The 19,591-nt window shown below is 56.3% G+C and overlaps 1 protein-coding gene and 1 long non-coding RNA gene across 2 annotated transcripts in view; one reads left to right on the top strand and one right to left on the bottom strand.

The window, feature by feature from the left end:
* The first annotated feature begins 803 nt into the window (after window positions 1-803).
* On the top strand, window positions 804-3,691 carry LOC144945100 (uncharacterized). Its single transcript, XR_013639623.1, has 3 exons — window positions 804-868; window positions 2,131-2,197; window positions 3,645-3,691. It is a non-coding gene; the product is annotated as an uncharacterized LOC144945100 (long non-coding RNA).
* Window positions 3,692-10,478: 6,787 nt separating this feature from the next.
* M6PR (mannose-6-phosphate receptor, cation dependent) overlaps window positions 10,479-19,591 on the bottom strand; it is an 11,105-nt gene continuing 1,992 nt past the window's right edge. The window contains exons 2-6 of the mRNA XM_078873339.1: window positions 18,574-18,737; window positions 16,692-16,801; window positions 15,940-16,070; window positions 15,008-15,134; window positions 10,479-12,728 (exon numbers count right to left, since the gene is read on the bottom strand). Coding sequence (XP_078729465.1) covers window positions 12,597-12,728; window positions 15,008-15,134; window positions 15,940-16,070; window positions 16,692-16,801; window positions 18,574-18,737 — 664 coding nt within the window. The 3' untranslated portion in view covers window positions 10,479-12,596. The remainder of the gene's footprint in view (window positions 12,729-15,007; window positions 15,135-15,939; window positions 16,071-16,691; window positions 16,802-18,573; window positions 18,738-19,591) is intronic.

Here is a 19,591-nt window from a genome sequence, read left to right as displayed (position 1 = left end):
CCATAACCACCTCCACCATCACCTGCACCACCTCCACCATCACCACCTCCACGATCACCTACACCACCTCCACCATCACCACCTCCACTATCACCACCTCCACCTCCATTGTCTCCACCTCCACCATCGCCACCATGACCACCATCACCACCTCCACCATCACCACCTCCACCATCACCACCATAACCACCTCCACCATCACCACCTCCACCATCACCACCTCCACCATCACCACCTCCACCATCACCACCATGACCACCTCCACCATCACCACCTCCACCACATTCACCATCACCGCACCACCATCACCACCTCCACCATCACCACCATCACCACATTCACCATCACTGCACCACCACCATGACCACCTCCACCATCACCACCATCACCATATTCACCATCACCGCACCACCACCATCACCACCTTCACCGTCACCACATTCACCATCACCACACCACCACCACCTCCACCATCACCACCATCACCACATTCACCATCACCGCACCACCTCCACCATCACCACCTCCACCATCACCACCATCACCACATTCACCATCACTGCACCACCACCACCATCACCACCTCCACCATCACCACCATCACCACATTCACCATCACCGCACCACCACCACCATCACCACCTCCACCATCACCACCATCACCACATTCACCATCACCGCACCACCACCATCACCACCTTCACCACCACCACCATCACCACCACCTTAACCACCACCTCCATCACCACCCCAATCACTGCCGCGACCATTCACCCCTCGCCTCTCGGCTCCGCAGGATGACTCTGGGTCAGAGTGGCTGAGAGTGGAGCTCAGCGGCCTGGAGCCCAACACCACATACTCCATCGAGGTGTGCTCCCCCCTCCCCGCTCCACCCTCCCATCCAAACCTCCCACTCCACCCTCCCACTCCACCCTCCCACTCCACCCTCCCACTCCACCCTCCCCGCTCCATCCTCCCACTCTACCCTCCCCGCTCCACCCTCCCACTCCACCCTCCCACTCCACCCTCCCGCTCCACCCTCCACCCTCCCACTCCACCCTCCCACTCCACCCTCCACCCTCCCACTCCACCCTCCCGCTCCACCCTCCCGCTCCACCCTCCCGCTCCACCCTCCCCGCTCCACCCTCCCCGCTCCACCCTCCCCGCTCCACCCTGCTTGCTCCACCCTCCCACTCCACCCTGCTTGCTCCACCCTTCCCACTCCACCCTGCTTGCTTATTTTTCGAACTTTGATACTGCCAATAAAGATCCCATGATACGACCGTTCACCCCGGCCCAAGCGGTCGTGGGTTCGATCCCGACCCTGACGCCTGCTGCTGCTGCTGTATATTTGGAGTTTGTGTCTCTCTCTGTCTCTCTCCCCCCGCGGTCGCGTGGATTTTTTTTCTCCGGGTCCTCTGGTTTTTCCCCCCTACACGTTTAAGAAACGGGCATTGAGATTTTTCAGGTTATTTCGATGCTGTGAATGGTCCAAATGATGGGGGATCACTTTTGTTGAGCGATCATTTGTGATACCCAGGTAGCTTCTGTAACACAAGTGAACACCTCAGTGGGCTGCGTCTGGTGGGATGGGGATGGTTTGTTGTTGTGTTTGTTTGTGTGCTGGGTGATTTGTTTACCTTTCTTGTACTTTGCACTCCAATCGTGTTTATTGTTGACACGTTCCTACCCCGTTGCCCCTACTGGACATGTGTGAAAAAGAGCTTCATAGCTCATCGGATTCTTCCTGCAGTACAAATACAGATTGTGATTCTGCGTGCACCCAGCCTGGCACCACCGCCGTGGTGACGTCACCGCCAATTAGTGGCGAATGGCGGCTCTTGTTGTCGTTGTGGGGAGCGGTGGCGCAGCAGGTTAGCGACACTTACGCTACGAAACCGGTGACGATAGGTCAATTCCCGCGCACGACCAACAACAAACGTGGATAGTTGAACCTGTCCTGTGCCTCCCCTAGGTCGACTCGGCCTTAAATGAGTACCTGGTGTGGTGTGTAAACATGAGCGTTGGGGAGACAAAGGCGGCCGGGTGTGGTGTTGGCCACCCACCCCCTCGTGTGCCTTACCGGCCAAGTCGGCTTTGGCTTTATATTTGTCTTTTTGTCCGTGCCAGGTTTTCCCGATGTCTGTGTCCGGAAGCTGTGTCTCCCAGGGTCCTGCAGCCTCAATCAACGTCACTCGTGAGTGACGTCACTCACTCACTCGAGATCACTCTCATGTACTCACCCACTCACTCACCTACTCGCCTACCAACTCGCCTACCTACTTACCCACTCACCCACCTACTCACACACTCACCCACTCACACACCCACTCACCTACTCACCCACTCGCCCACCTACTCACTTACCCATCCACTCACCCACTCACCCACCTACTCACCTACCTACTCACCCACTCGCCCACCTACTCACCTACCCACCCACCTATTCACCCAATCACCCACCTACTCACCCAATCACCCACCTACCCACCCACTCACCCACCCACTCACCCACCTACTCACCCACCTACTCACCCACCCGCCCACCTACTCACCCACTCACCCACCTACTCACCCAATCACCCACCTACTCACCCACTCGCCCACCTACTCACCCACTCCTACTCACCCACTCACCCATCTACTCATCTACTCGTCCACCGACTCACCCACTCACCCACCCATTCACCTGCTCGCCCACTCAATCATCCACCCATCCACTCGCCAACTCGGCCACTCACTCAACCCAACTCATGCACCCATTCAATCATCTACCTACTCAGCCACGTATTCATCCAAACATCCACCCATGCAACCACTCGCCCACACACACACTCTTATTCACCCATAAACCTACTTATTCATCCACTCAATTACCCACCCACTCACCCAATGATGTATCCTCTCAATCATCAACCTACTCACCCACCCACCCGCTCACCCGCTCATCCGCCCACTCAGTCATCCACGACGGTCACCGCCTGTCCAGGAACCGGCGTCTGCATTCGAGTGACGGCGGTAGGATTTGTTTGGGACCGGGGTCTGGTCCCGGTCCCGGTGATCACAGGAGACGGCCACGGTTACTGTCGTTAGTCGTGGGGACTATTTATTTGTTGTGATTAAATGAATAATTGTTGTTGGGATAGCGCGCGTTCACCGGGGGAACGCCTCGGCAGGGTCCTGACAGGTTCCCGCTGCTGCTGCTGCTGTGTGATCCAAGTTGAATGAGTTGCAGGGGATTACTCGATAGCAGTGCCACTGTGCGTGTGGGTGTTTAGCTGTGGGAGGAAGCCCATGGAGAGCAGAGGGAGAGAGGGCGTATAGACGCACACACGCACACACGTACGCACACACGCAGACACGCACGCACACACGCAGACACGCACGCACACACGGACACACACACGCACGCACACACGCACACACGCACACACACACCCACACACACACACCCACACACACCCACACACACACCCACACACACACTCCCACACACAGATTACATGGAGAGGGAGAGAGAGGGTGCCCCAGCTGGGAATCGAACCCAGGTTCTGGCTGTGAGGCGTGGAGCGTTGTCACTGCGCCACCGCCACCGCCCGATCGTCATCAATGACCTCCCCTGACCCCCCCTGCTGCACCCACAGTGGCGTCCTCCACGCGCGTGGACTCGCGAGGACTCCTCAACTGCAACAGCACGTGCCGTGAGTGGCCCCCCATCACCACGCGGGCACAACACGCCTGGGGGGTGGGGGTGGGGGCACGACGGGGGGCAGGGAGTGAGGGGGTGGGTGGGTGAGTGTGTCGGTGAGTGAGATAGTGAATGTGTCGGTGGGTGAGTCAAGGAGTGAATGTGTCAGTGAAAGAGTGAGATAGTGAATTTGTTAGTGGTTGAGTGAGATAGTGAATGTTTCAGTGGTTGAGTGAGATAGTAAATGTGTCAGTGGGTGAGTGAGAGAGTGAATGTTTCAGTGGTTGAGTGAGATAGTGAATGTGTCAGTGAGAGAGTGAGATAGTAAATGTGTCAGCGGTTGAGTGAGATAGTAAATGTGTCAGTGGGTGAGTGAGAGAGTGACATTGTGAATGGGAGGGTGAGTGACTGGGTGAGTGGTTGAGACAGTGAGTGTGTCAGTGGGTGACAGAGTGATGGGAGGAGTGGTGGCGCAGCGGTGAGCGCGCACTGCGTGACAAACCCACCGACTCAAGTGCGATTCCCGCTCACGGCCAAATTGACAGCGAATATCTGAACTGGCCCTGGGCCTCCCCTAGATCGACTCTGCCTTAAATGAGTAACCACAACGAAGCCTACACCGATGTGGTGTTGGCCAGCCGCCCCGCGCGTGTGCCTCACCGGCCTTGGCTTGCCCCACCAGCCTGCGAAGGCTACACGGGGCGCCTTTGTCTTTGATGATGGGGTGAGCCACGAGGTGAGGTCACTCACCGCTCCTCCCCCTCCCTCCGCAGTCTCGGAGGATGCCCGCACGGCGCTCATCGTGGTGCCGCTCGTCATCGGCATCCCCACGGTGGTCCTGGTCGCCCTGGTGCTCTGGAAGGGCTGCTCGCGGTGGGACCCGCCCGGCGGCGGCACCGGCAGCGGCACCGGCGACGGGGCGCAACTCAAGAACGTCCAGGGGCCACCCTCGACCCCGGGGCGGCCCGGAGGCACCCTGGGGAGCTCCACGGGCGAGCAGACGCGCGCCACGTGGACCCCGCCCGACAAGACGGCCGGCTGATTGGTCGGGCCGGGGTCTGGTCGGGAGGGGTCGGAGGTCAAGGGTCAAGGGTAAGGGTTGCCACCTTTCCGCGGTGGGGGGGGGGGTCAGAGGGAGGGTTCATCTCGCGCTGCCCCGACGCAGATTTCCCCCCAGCGCGTTCCTGGGGAAACCAGGACAGGTGGCAACCCTGCGGCAGTGAAACCCCTCTGTGAGGGTTCGGGGGGTGAGGTTACCCCCTCGGTGCTGAGTGGTACCGTGGAGTACAGATGGGTCCTTGGAACCCTGGGGTTAGGGGTGGGGGGGCGGGGTTCAGCGGTGAGGTGGAGGTGACCCCCCCCCCGCGATACCCACGGGAAGCTCGCGAATGCTGCGCGACTTGGAGCGGCCCGACAATTCGTGGTCGCACGCAAATCACCGAGGCGCCGAGCGGGAGAGTGACTTTCTAGTGGCATTCAAATCGTGTCTGGGGACGCACCGTGACGAGCCGTGGCTCTGGAGAATGAGACTGCGAAGTGATGGTCTCTCTCTCGCTGTCTATCTGTGTCTCTCTGTGTCTCTGTGTCTCTGTGTCTCTCTCTCGCTGTCTATCTGTGTCTCTCCCTGTCTCTCTCTGTCTCTCGAGTTATCCTCGGGTTGAAACGGAACCAACTTGCAACGTGACTCGCTTGTCATCGCACTCCGCCAGACGTGGGTGTGTTGAAGTTCTTTCGCACCGTACGTAGTCAACCGTGCTAATCGGAGGTGCGGGGGAAGGACAACGAACTAAGCACAAAAAGCATTCGGCCAATCGTTCACCCATTCATTCATTCACCGATGCACTCATTCACTCACCAACCCATCATCTCACCCACTCACTCGTTAATTCACCCACCTTCTCACTCACCCACCCATCTACCCAATCATTAACTCACTCACTGATCCACTCACCCGCCATCTCATTCACCCACATATTAATTAATCCACTCATTCATCCGGTCTGCGAGTTCTCACCTGGTGAAACACAACTGACTTGACTTGGTCACCCACCCACTCACCCACCCGCCCACACACTCACCCATCAACCCCACTCACCCACCCACTCACCCACCCACTCACCTACCCACTCACCTACTCACCTACTCACCCACCCACTCACCTACCCACTCACCTACTCACCCACCCACTCATCTACTCACCCACCCACTCACCTACTCACCCACCCACTCAGCTACTCACCCACCCACTCAGCTACTCACTCACTCACCCACCCACACACTCACCCACCCACCCACACACTCACCCACCCACCCACCCACCCACTCACCCACCCACCCACCCACTCACCCACCCACCCACCCACTCACCCACCCACCCACTCACCCACCCACTCACCCACTCACCCACCCACTCGCCAACCCCACCCACCCATCCACTCATTCACTCTGCCCTGGCCTCTGAGCTCTCACCGGGCCACAACACAAACGCGCCACGGAGCGCGCGCCAACACCGCCGCTCGGTGGCTGCGTTTTTGGATCGAGATTTTAAACAAAAAAACTTCTTACCCCTCCGCCCCCACCCCGTGTAGCCTTAACAGACTGCTGGGGCAAGTGCTGTTAGCGAGTAGCAGCACCTGTGAAGGCCGGCACGGCGCACGAGGGGGTGGGTGGGTAAGTAGCCAGCACCACGCACGGGCCGCCTTTGTCTCCCCAGCGGCGATGTTGACACGCCGCACCGGGCACTCATTTGAGGCTGAGTCGACCTAGGGGACGGAGGCCCAGGAACCGTTCGGGTTCGTAGCACAGTGAGCTAACCGCTGCGCCACCGCTCCCCACAGCCACTCCGAAGGGGCCGTCCATAAATGACGTCACGCACCTAGGGGGGGGGGGGGTCAGACATTTGTGACGATGTGTGACGTGGGGGGGGGGGGTTTGAGAAATGTGATGTCACATCAAAATGCGCAATTTTAAATAAATATAGACAACACGTTCTACTTAATTAAATATACTTTTTAATCAATGTTTTCTCCTACATCAGAGTACAGCGGCACATTAAATACGCACTACAATGACAATAGCTTAAAGCGATTTGAAGCATGTTTTATTTTAAAAAAATTGGGGGGGGGCAGAGCTTTGTGACGTCACATTTGAGGGGGGTCTGACTTTTTGTGACGCCGTGTGACGAGGGGGGGGGTCAAAAATCGTCCAAAATCGCGTGACGTCATTTATGGACGGCCCCTAACCTGCCCCTCCGGCATACCAGACGAGGGACTGTCCACCACCATTAATTGCAGGCAGATGAATGTTGAATTTCTTTCGCACCGTACGTTGCCAATCGTGCTTTATTGGAGTTGTGTGAGGGGGAAGGACAACAAACGAAACACCAAAAAGCATTTCTTATTGAGTTTTTTTTTTAATGTGGATGATTTAAAAGGGTATGTAGCTCCAGTGGCTTCCTATTACGGGAAGAGCGTTCCAGACGGCCGCCGAAGCGAATGATGTTTATTACGTCGCTGTTAACGATGGTAATGTTAATGATGGCCATCATCATCGTCCATCATTGTCAGCCATGGTCCCTCCACTGCTGGATGAAAGCCTCTCCGCCGCGTCCGTGATGCCACCGCCCTCCGTGATTTTACTCCATTTCCATCGCTCCATCTCCGCGGGGTGACGGTGGTGGGTGCTCGTCCTTCGGGACGCGGTCTCTGCTGCCAATGCCGTCCCCCCAGTCTCGCTCATCGTCACATCCCGCGTCTGTGTCCACGCCGTATCCTGCCCAGTGATTGGTGGCGGCGGTGGAAACGTGGGGTTGTGGTTGGCGGGCATGATCGCTTGTCGGGCTGGATTAAATAAATATATTATATCATGGTAATCGGTGGGGTACAGGTGTGTGCGTCAAGGTGTGTGCAGGTGTCTGGACACAGTCCCAATGCGTGAGCTCCTCTGGCAAGCGAGGTTGCGTTGGCTGGGTGTGACAGCAACGTGTGTGTGTGATGTGTATGTGTGTATGTACAGATGTATTATTTAACATCTATTTCGACCACGTAGTTCGTGAAGCCTTCAATAGCTGTACCGGAGGAATTTTCATATGGGACAGACACAATGGGAGGCTGATCGATGCCCGGGTGCGGTCAGGGGTTGGCTCCCTATTGCTCAACCATGTTATGTATGCCGATGATCTGGTAATTGCTGCTCACTCAGAGAACGAGTTGGAGGCGCTGCTGCTGAACCTGGAGCTTGCCACTGAGGTGGGGCCTTACGATCAGCCCCACCAAAACTAAGCACCTGCCTGGGTATTTTGTACAATCGGACACTCCACCCCCACAACTCCCCATTGGTGATGGGGAAGTTGTGGAGAGAGTGGAGAGTTTCCCATACCTGGGCAGTGTGCTCATGACCAGTTCCGGTTTAACAGCAGAGGTCTCACTACGAACCAGTCGAGTGGCATTATCTTTTCATCGGTTGCGTAACGCTGTGTGGAAGCTACCTGGTCTGTCGCTACACCCAAAGCTTTGGGTCTTTACTTGCGAAAGGTGGAGCCTTCTTAACGAACATCTGCGCCGGTTTAAAATGTTTAGGCGGGGTTGCCTACGATCCATCGTGGGTTTAACCAGGCTAGATTGTGTGATGAGCTCACGGATCCTTGAAAAAATCCGGACACATTTTTTTTTATCAGCAAGCTCCTCCGGCAGACGAGGCTGCATTGGTTGGGTCACGTGGCCCGCATGCCCAGCCACTGGATGCTGCCCAAAGCAGCTTCTGTTTGGCCGGATCGAGGGGGGCTAAACGGACGAACCATGTGGCTGAAGAGGAGATGGAGCTGGTGTGGTATGGGTGTTCTTTCAACATACATGAGGCGAGTGGACTTGCCAATGAATGGCACCAGCGGGTATTGCATCTGCCAGTCTTCTCAATCATCCCATTGCACCTGGGTCTGCTCCGTGATCTGCCAGCAGGGAGCCTTCCACACTTCACGTGGACTCGAGGTGTACCTAGGCTGGCACAAGCGCCACGGTGACGCTGGGTTGGAGCCAGCCCCAGGTCAGGGCACGAGGTCGAGTGCGAGAGTGTTGCCAACCGTCCCAGATTGGCCCAGAGTCGTCGACCGGAATCGACATCAATCCCCCGGTGACTCCTGAAAGCAATCCGCCGGAAGATGTTCGTGGGATATTTTTGGTTTACGTATTAATAAACCACCTCACGGAATAGCTTCACAGAGTTGGCAACCCCGACCTGCGGCATAGCCCGGTGGGGGGGGGGGGGGGGAATTGCCGTCCGCTGTGCTCCGAGTGGCCGCAGAAATCGCCTCGCACCGAGATGCGGTGCCGGCTTCACGGTTGCGTTGAGCTCCCGTGGCCAGGACGCTTCGTGGGGCCGCCACGACCTGTTCGGTTCGTCACCTTTACTGCAGCCTTGCGCCCACTTTGGTTCGCAATCGTTAAACAAATGTACGATGTTAATAATTATAATAAACACATAGGGTTTGATGAAACAAAGTAGTTACCTACGTTGCTTAATTTGTTTTTGACGATTGACTTTTCAAAGAAACTCTGGCCATGTCTCGCGACCCGAAGGAGAAGGGCATCTCGCACCCCCAGACGGAGCGTGCATCATACCAGGGTTAAGAAGAGCCACGGACTTCAACCAACTCGGGGGAAATTCACGGTTGAAGTCCCTCGCTCCTCGATATTTCCAGAAGTTCATTTTGAGCCGCTGTCATTTTTTTATTTTTAGACTCGCGGGGTTCGTGGTTGTTCGGGGGCCCCCCTTTTAACTGGAGGTCAACTTATTTGGGGGGTTACTCTTTAGGCTCCCCCTCCCTGCTTAGGCCACAACCCCTTTGTGTCGGTGGGCGGGGCCAGCAGGGGTGGGCGGGGTCAGTAGGGATGGGTGGGGTCAGTAGGGATGGGTGGGGTCAGTAGGGATGGGCGGGGCCAGCAGGGGTGGGCGGGGTCAGTAGGGGTGGGCGGGGTCAGTAGGGATGGGCGGGGTCCGTAAGGATGGGTGGGGTCAGTAGGGATGGGCGGGGTCAGCAGGGGTGGGCGGGGCCAGCAGGGGTGGGTGGGGTCAGTAGGGGTGGGCTGGGTCAGTATGGATGGGTGGGGTCAGTAGAGATGGGCGGGGTCAGAATGGGTGGGCGGGGCCAGCAGGGGTGGGCGGTGTCAATAGGAGGAAAAAGGTCAGCTGATCTCTGACCAATATCCCTCTTCCTCTGGACCTCGGTTGGCTACGTACGGTGCGAGAGAGGTTCAACATCCATACAAAGATCACAACGCGTGTCGGCAGCAGAACGTTGAGAGGCTGACTGAGAAACAATGGTGGGGCGGAAGAGGTGACGGGCCCCTGGGACGATCAGAGAAGCGGCTGGAGAGAAGAGGGGTAGACGCACAGAGACACGTACACGGGCAAAGACAAAGACCCCGTATAGCCTTAATACTGTTGGGGCAAGTGCTGTTAGCGAGCACGTAGCAAGTCCGGCACGGCACATGAGGGGGTGGGTGGCCAACACCACGCCCGGCCGCCTTTGTCTCCCTAGTGGCGATGTTTACTACACACCGCACCAGGTAGTAATGAGGCCAAGTCAACCTAGGGGAGGCCCAGGATAATTGTCACCGATGTTGGTGGCCGTGAGCGGGAATCGAACTTGAGTCGCCGTGTTCGGGGTGCAGCGTGGCGCTAACCGCTGCACCACCGCTCCCAAGGCCCCAGGACGATCAACGGCGTGGCTGGAGAGAAGAGGGGTGGGCGCACAGAGACGCGCACACGGGCACACGCACACGTGAGCACAACGTGACCGCTCTCCGCTTTATTGCAACTCGGCAAACAGCTCCGAACGTAACAGGGACCCCCGCAGGACACACACCGAAAATCCCGCGAAAGAGCGGTTCCTGCGCAGCACCCCGACCCCTCCCCAGAACGAACACGCACCCCGCCCCGACCACGACCAGTGCAGCACACACGCACCACACCACAACCCCTACCAGTGCAGCACACTCGCACGACGCCCCTACTAGTACAGTACACATGCACCACAACCCTTATCCCGTACAAGCACCCCACCCCTAACCAGTACAACACACACGCACCACATCCCACTCAACCCCTACCAGTAGAGCGCACACACACCCTCGAACCGCTACCAGAACAAGCACACACGCACCCCCCGCCTCCTACCACGACAGCGCACACACACACATACGCACGCACCCCACCACGACGAACGAATGCAGCACACGGCATTGCGTACCCTGCCACTCGCTGCCCGTCCCAACGGTAAACAACAGGGTGACAGCAGCGGGATACACCCCAACACCCGTGGAGTGGTTCATTGGAGGGGAGCAGGCAAGGTGGAGGGGGATATATTTGGGGGGGGTGCGCAAGTTGGAGGGGGTTCTGAAGACCGATTGGGGGGGGGGGGGGGGGGAGGAGGAATGGGGGGGGGGTAACTGTGGAGCAACCAGCAGCAGAGAGCGCTCCGCAAGAAAATGCGGGAAACACAAGCGGGAAATATAAAAACTCAACAACAGGCAAGGGAGATTGGGGGGGGAGGGGGCAACTGTGGGGGGCTGCACGGACACCCCACGCCCTCCCCCCCCCTTCCCAAGGGACATCGACCTCTGTGACCGAGCGTTCGCGAATTTTAAAAAGATTGAACAAAAAAAAGGATTATCCTCTCTTCCCCTCCCTCCCCCCCTCTCTTCTCTCTCTCCGCCCTCTCTCTCTCCCCCCTCCCCCCCCTCTCCCTCTCACCTGCCTCCTCATCCAAATGCGCTGGACCGGATGGCGCAAATCTCCCAGTCAGCGTCGCCATGACGACGCTACACTCATCATCACGCCCCCCCCCCACCCCCCCCCCCGGGGGAGGAAGGGGAATGAGAGACGTTAACGATCCGTGGATCGGAAAATCAATCCCGACGCTCGCAATGCAAGCGTCGTCTTTCCGTGAGCGGGGAATCGATAGCTCGTGACGCGTGGAGTCTAGATCGACTCTGGTGTGGAGTGTAGATTCACGCCGCTGTAGAGTCGTTAGTCTCACGTTGCTACAGATTCGATGGAATAATGCTGGTATAGAGTTTATATAACCACCACACTACAAACTCCATAGGTTGAGAACACGACTGGAGCTACAGATCCACTCCAGTGTAGACTGCTAGAAAATTCAATGAATTGGGACACCGACCATGACCCCGAATCGTACCACAACCCTGAATAGTACCACCACCCTGAATCATGAATCGGGGGTGGGGGGGGGGAGGTAGGGAAGAGTGGTGGCGGCGTGGTTAGCGCGCGCTGCGGTACAAGTGCGGCAGCCCCGGTTCGATTCCGGGCCATGGCTAACATCAGCGGTGGTTTATCTGCTCCGGTCGGAAAGGTGAAATATGGAAGAAAAAAAATGAATTCCCCATGACTGACCTGGACGTGGGGGGGGGGCCTTCATCCAGCAGTGGATTGACCAGCAGCTGTGAATGAGTTGTGCTCTGCTAAACTCGTGACCCCGAGCCACGTGGCGGTGATCGCGATGACGACGTAACGACCATGAGGTCGTTACGTCTCTAAGCGGGGGTGGCAGCAGGGGGTGATGGCGGGGGTGGCAGCAGGGGGTGATGGCGGGGGTGGCAGTCGAGGGAGGCTGGGGATGGGTTTGGCAGGTCCGGCGGGCCATGTGTGTGAGAGAGACGCTGTGTGAGTGAGAGAGACGCTGTGTGTGTGAGAGAGACGCTGGGTAAGAGAGACGCTGGGTAAGAGAGACGCTGGGTGAGAGAGACGCTGTGTGTGTGAGAGAGACGCTGTGTGTGTGAGAGAGACGCTGTGTGTGTGAGAGAGACGCTGTGTGTGTGAGAGAGACGCTGGGTGGGTGGGTGGGGGCGGGTGGAGGGGCAGACGCCACGTCACATGGGCAGACGCCACGTCACATGGGCAGGAGGTGGTCGTCCCTCTCCTCCTCCTCCTCGGCGCCTTCCCCATCGGCGCCGGTGCCCACCCCGCGGTACGCCGCCGCTTGGTTCTTCGGCTTGGAGCGGCACACGAAGTCGCAGCCGTCCTGCGGCACGACGACACGCGGCCATCGTCAGCGTTGCCATTGTCGTCGGCGGAGGCATCGTCGTCATCATCGTCATTGTCATCATTGTCGTTGTCATCATCGTCATCACCGCCATCGTCGTCGTCATCGTCGTCATCATTGTCGTTGTCATCATCGTCATCATCATCATCATCGTAGTCGTCATCGTCGTCAGCATCGTCGTCGTCAGCATCGTCATCATTGTCGTCATCGTCATTATCATCATCGTCGTCGGCATCTTCGTCGGCATCATCGTCGTCAGCATTGTCATCATCAGCATCGTCGTCATCATCATCATCGCCGACGAGTTACAAGTTGAGATTGTTGTAGAAGCGTGGCTTGCAATCAAATGGCATTCATTGTCTTTGACCAAACCCCCCGGAGTGTGCGCCCCAGTCCCATGAAGATTCTGCAGACATCGCGGTGTAAACTGAAACTCTTTGTGGCTCAGCGAGCACAGGTTTTACTCGCTCTCGGCGGGTTCGGTTTGTGCGATTTCGCACTGTAGAGTCATGTTGTCCTACAACGCGCGAGTCCATGACGCGAATTGGATATAACGCCATCGAGTGAATAGAACTACGTCACGCGAGTAGGAACGAGCGGGTGTGCGGCTGCCTCGGCGAAGCATTATCACCACACAAGGTAGCGGGATGCTGCTGGATGCTTCTGGACGATACCCACGCGCCTCAAGTCTTTGTTCGGCCTGCGTACGCATTTCACGTGTTATCGTGGACTGTGCCTTGCCCTACATTATTTATTATAACCCGATTTTTCCACAATGCGGTGGTCTTCAGGAACGCAACTACCGCGCAAGAGAACTTTAGATGCTGCGGCTGAAAATTTTCCACCCAAAATTGGCGATATTACGTGGTTTGAATTCACTCGCACGCAGATATGCGGTCGGACGTAGGACAACATTGTGTGTGCGTAGTGTATGCGCGACTCGGCAGGCAGAAGTCTCACACACAGACACATACAATGTGTGTGTACTGTGTGTATACTGTGTGTGTACTGTGTGTACTGTGTGTTACTGTGTGTGTGTACTGTGTGTGCACTGTGTGCGCAGTGTGTGCACTATGTGTGCACTGTGTGTGTGTACTGTGTGTGTACTGTGTGTGCACTGTGTGTGCACTGTGGGTGTACTGTGTGTGTACTGTGTGTGTACTGTGTGTGTACTGTGTGTGTGTACTGTGTGTGTGTACTGTGTGTGTGTACTGTGTGTGTGTACTGTGTGTGTGTGCTGTATGTGCGTGTACTGTATGTGCTGTATGTGTGTGTGCTGTATGTGTGTGTGCTGTATGTGTGTGTACTGTGTGTGTGTACTGTGTGTGTGTACTGTGTGTGTGTACTGTGTGTGTGTACTGTGTGTGCACTGTGTGTGTGTACTGTGTGTGTGTACTGTGTGTGTGTACTGTGTGTGTACTGTGTGTGCACTGTGTGTGCACTATGTGTGTACTGTGTATGTGTACTGTGTGTGTACTGTGTGTGTACTGTGTGTGTACTGTGTGTGCACTGTGTGTGCACTGTGTGTGTACTGTGTGTGTACTGTGTGTGCACTGTGTGTGTACTATGTGTGTACTGTGTATGTACTGTGTATGTACTGTGTGTGTACTGTGTGTGCACTGTGTGCGCTACTCGGCAGGCAGCGGTCTCCCCGTGCGGTTTCGCTTTGTGCCCCCATTGTCTGGGATGCATCGACTACTCCTCTTACGTCCTACCACCGACGCGCAGAGCGAGGAAAACCCGCACGGGGCCGGCGTCTCCTGCTCCTCCAGCAGCCAGCAGCACGTCACCCCGTGCGTAACGTCGCGTCTACATCCGTGTCCAGACGCGTGCGCGTCTTTGCACGTAATGTATGCGGCGTGTGCGTGCATGCACACGTAGGGTGCTGTGAGCAGTCGTATAGGGGGGAGCCAGTAGTGTAGCGCTACGAACCTGGCGACCCAAGTTCGATTCCCGCTCACGGGCAATGCCAGTCAATATTATTCGGAGCTGGTCCTGGGCCTCCCCTGGGTCGACTCAGTCTCAAACGAGTACCTGGTGCAGTGTGTACACATCGTCACTAGGGAGACAAAGGCGGTTGGGCGTGGTGCTGGCCACCCACCCCCTCGTGTACCGTGCTAGCCTCAAAACGTGCTCGCTAACAGCACTTGCCCCTACAGTCTTGTCTTTGTGCGTGCGTGTGCATGCGTGTGCGTGCGTGTGCGTGCACGTGTGCGTGCGCGTGCGCGCGCGCGCGCTGCGCGTGCGCGTGTGCGTACAGCCAGGATGTTGCCCAGGTTCTGCCAGAAGTGGTAGTTTGGGATTTGCTCTGCGCCCTTCGCTCCGACCACGAAGCGCTGGTACAGGAAACCGCCGAGCAGGTACACGGCGATAAGCACCAGCAACCTGCACGCACACAAAGACAACGGTCCCCCGTATAGCCTCAACAGACTGTTGGGGCAAGTGCTGTTCGTGAGCACATAAGGCCGGAATGGCACACGAAGGGGTGGGTGGCCAGCACCACACCTGGCCGCCTTTGTCTCCCCACTGGCGATGTTTACTACACACCACACCAGGTACTCATTTGAGGCCGAGTCAAATAAGTAGGGCCCAGCACCGGTTTAGATAATCGTCAATGGTGTTGGCCGTGAGCGGGAATCGAACTCAGGTCGCCAGGTTCGTAGCGCGGCACACTAACCGTGACACTACCGCTCCCCACCACTTCTCTCCTACGCACACACACACACGCGCGCTCACCCACTCTCTCATTCACTCGCCCGCCTGTCCGCCCACCCACTCGCTCATCCATCCTCTCACTTGCTCACCTTCGCTTGCCCACTCATCCATCCACCCAATCGTCTCCCTGACTCATTAGCTCCGTTGTCCCTCCACCCTTTCGCTCACTCACCCATCCGAACATCGCTCATTCACTTTTTTTTCTCTCACTCGATCCCTCACAAACCCATCCGCTGACCCACTCGCTGACGCCACCCCTCTCACCCGATCTCTCCCCAAGCCACACTCTCTCTAAACCCACGCATCCATTCGCATGGCCATCTCCCTGCACTGTCATCTAACCCACTTGCTCCCTCCCTCCTCACCCTTCTATCTCCCTCTGTTCCTCTATCCCACCCCTCTGTTCCTCTATCCCACCCCCCTCCTTCTATCCCACCCCTCTCTCTCGCATGCCGCCCCCCCCGCCGGCACTCACACGATGAAGATGATGGCGCCGGCTCCGAGGCCGCTGCCCTGGTCGTTGCAGGCCACCGAGCTGCTCATCTCAAACAGATAGAAGCAGTCGGCGTCCTTCTCCCGCTCCTCGCTCACGATCGTCAGCTGACTCTGCACACGCGCGCAAAGGGTGGTGAGGGTGGCGATGATGGTGGACTGTGTGCGGCTGCGTGTGATTGCACGCGATTGTGCGTGGTTACGGGACTGCGTGCGGTTGTGTGTGGTTGCGTGTGATTGCACGTGATTGCGCGTGGTTACGGGACTGTGTGCGGTTGTGTGTGGTTGCGTGTGATTGCGTGATTGCACGCGATTGCGCGTGGTTACGGGACTGTGTGCGGTTGCGTGTGATTGCACGCGATTGTGCGTAGTTACGGGACTGTGTGGTTGCGTGTGATTGCAAGAGATTGCGCGTGGTTACGGGACTGTGTGCGGTTGCGTGTGATTGCGTGTGATTGCACGTGATTGCGCGTGGTTACGGGACTGTGTGTGGTTGCGTGTGGTTGCGTGTGGTTGCGTGTGATTGCGTGTGATTGCACGCGATTGCGCGTGGTTGCGGGACTGCGTGTGGTTGCGTGTGATTGCGTGTGATTGCGTGTGATTGCACGCGATTGTGAATGGTTACGGGACTGCGTGTTATTGCGTGTGATTGCGTGCGATTGCACGCGATTGCGCGTGGTTACGGGACTGCGTGCGGTTGTGGGCCTGAGCGCGATCGCGAACTGCTGCACGCACGGCCAGCCTGTAGGGGTCGCAGGAGATCATGACCATGGCCTTGCGCTTCTCCGAGTGGCAGTGGGTGTCGTAGGCCTCGCCACCCTTGTAAATCAGCAGGATCCAATCGACTGTGCGCACAGGCAGCATGTGGGGGTCAGAGTTCGGAGTCAGGGACCCGAGTCGCCAACAGGACGTCACGCGGACGTTTCACGCGCGCCGGATCACCATCGCGAGGGTTACCGTCACCTCCTGCTAAACAGACGGACGAAAGGAGCTCGCGCGTCGACGCCTTCAGCCCGAGTCAGGAGTGTGTCGACAAGGAGACAAAAAAGAAACCGATAGATTCTAGAGTCAAATCGAGGGGCAGCGGCGCTGCTGCTGCTGCCTAGCGGTGGCGCGTTTGCCAGTTCGCTGCGAAGCGTCGCGGTTTGAATCCAGAGGGCCCCCCTGGTGGTTAATGCTGCGCTAAGGTAGCAAGATGTTAACCACCTCGCTTGGTATACAGGAGGTCGTGGGTTCAATCCCGACCCGGACGCCTGCTGCTGTATATTTGGAGTTTGCAGTGTCTCTCTTCCCGGTGGTCGCGTGGATTTTTCTCCGAATCCTCTGGTTTTACCCCTCCACATTTAGAATCAACATCACACGTTTAGAGTGTTTGGCTGCTATAAATGTCCACGCGATAAGCCACTTTGTTGAGCTATCATTTGTGATAGCCATTGCTCAGGGTGCCTTACCTGGTAAAAAAAAAGTTTTTTTTACAGTTACAATTTTTTTTTAGGTGAACTCAACTTTTTTTTTTATTACTCGGCGTTACAGATCTCGTGGCTTATAATATTTTTTATATAAATAGCATTTGTAAGGCATATTTCATCCAAGAATCCCAATGCGCCAGCACCGTGTATGGAAAGCAGGGAAGTAAGACCGAGCCAGCGGCCATTTCAAAGAGGTGAGTTTTCAGGGCAGATTTAAATAGCGCTCAAGATTCCGATTGTGTTATTAATCATCAGAGGCCAACGCGTTCCACAGTCTTGGAGCCGTACTGGCAAGAGGCCCGAATCACCCCAGGAACGGAGCCTTGACCTTGTAATACTGAGGAGGAGACGTCACGGTCCGAATTTGCAAATGAATTCCCAAATACAATTACACCACCGCAAATGACTCAGTTGGCATGGATTCCATATCACGGTGTCGCCCCCGTCTACTGCACGGCTACTTGCAGACTGTGTTGTGAAACACAGCAGCGCTTTCCTTCGTGACGAGAGCCTCGCGCTAGCATTACAGTTGGCTACGTGCAGAGCGAAAGAAGTTCAACATACATCGTAAGAATGACAGCAGCAACGACATTATTACTTAGTCCCCCGGTTGTACAGGAGGACGTGGGTTCGATCCCGACCCTGACGCCTGTTAATTGGAGTTTGCGTGTTCTCCCCGTGGACGCGTAGATTTTTCTCCAGGTCCTCCGGTTTTTCCCTCGACATTTATAAACATGCGATTAGAGTATTTAGCTGTTTATAAATTTCCACATGATGACCCACTTCCGGTTGTACAGGAGGACGTGGGTTCGATCCCGACCTTGACGCCTGTATATTTGGAGTTTGCGTGTTTTCCCCGTGAACGCGTGGATTTTTCTCCAGGTCCTCCGGTTTTTCCCTCGACATTTATAAACATGCGATTAGAGTATTTGGCTGCTATAAATTTCCACATGATGACCCACTTCGTCAAGCTATCATTTGTAATAGCCAGGTCGCTTCTGAAAAAGAGACATAGTTTAGTGGGCTTTACCGAGAGATGATCCATGAATGTGATCGATGGATTGGGGGATACGGGATTGGGAAAGGAGGGGGGGGTTACAGGACTGGGTGGGTGCAGGACACAGGATTGGGGGTGTGGGTTTTCTCACGGCCGCCAATGAGGTGCGTCTCATTAGTCCGCCCAATGATGGTCTGGGCTCCCTTGGTGTCGCGCTGCACCAGTCCCGCAGTGGCGGGGGCCCCGGCCACGGAGTCGCACACGCGCATCGTGTAGTTGTAGGTTTCGCCGTCCGACTCGTAGCTCGAAATCAGTCTGCGCGCCAACACGCACAAGTACACGCACAAGTACACGCACAAGTACACGCACAAGTACACGCACAAGTACACGCACAAGTACACGCAACGCTCGTGAAAAAGGCATTGCGAGCGCACGCTCATTGTTGACTTGCGGGCACATTCACACGAGTGTGCACAGTTGGCATGGGCACACAAAGTTCCCTCCATTTAACAAACTGTTGGGGCAAGTGTAGCTATGGCGAGCACCTATGAAGGCCTGTATAGCACTCGATGGGGTGGGTGGGTGGTAAGCACTACGCTGCCTTGGTCTTCTTAGTGACAATGTTTACATACTGCCGGGTTGACCTAGGGGAGGCCCAGGACTGGTTCATCTCATCATCATTGGTGTTGGCCGTGATAACACATTCATTGACATGTGGCCACACATACACATTAACACGTTGGCACAGTTGGCATGCACACAACACCAAGAGCCGCCATTCACCACTGAATGGTGGTGACATCACCACAACAGTTGTGCCAGGCCAGGTGCACTTTGAGGCCACGTGAAGTGTCGAAGGCTCGCTGACAGGATGTCACGGGACAGACCCAGGTGCCATGGGTTGAAGCACTGAGATGACTGGCAGAATTTGTTTTTTTTTTCCCAGGCAAGGTCCACTGAGCTGTTAAGTTCTTTTTGAAAAAACAACATGGCCACAAATGAGCCAAGCGAAGTGGCTTATCACGTGCAAATTTATAACAGCTAAATACTCTGAACGCATATTTCTAAATGTGGAGAAGAAAACCAGAGGACCTAGAGTAAAATTCACGCTACCACGGGGAGAACACGCAAACTCCAAATATATAGGTGTCCAGGTCGGGATCGAACCC

Source organism: Lampetra fluviatilis, chromosome 36, assembly GCF_964198595.1.
Source record: "Lampetra fluviatilis chromosome 36, kcLamFluv1.1, whole genome shotgun sequence".
In the NCBI taxonomy this organism is placed as follows: Eukaryota; Metazoa; Chordata; class Hyperoartia; order Petromyzontiformes; family Petromyzontidae; genus Lampetra; species Lampetra fluviatilis.
The sequence above is the reverse complement of the archived record's forward strand: the minus strand, read 5'-3'. Positions and strand labels throughout refer to the sequence as shown.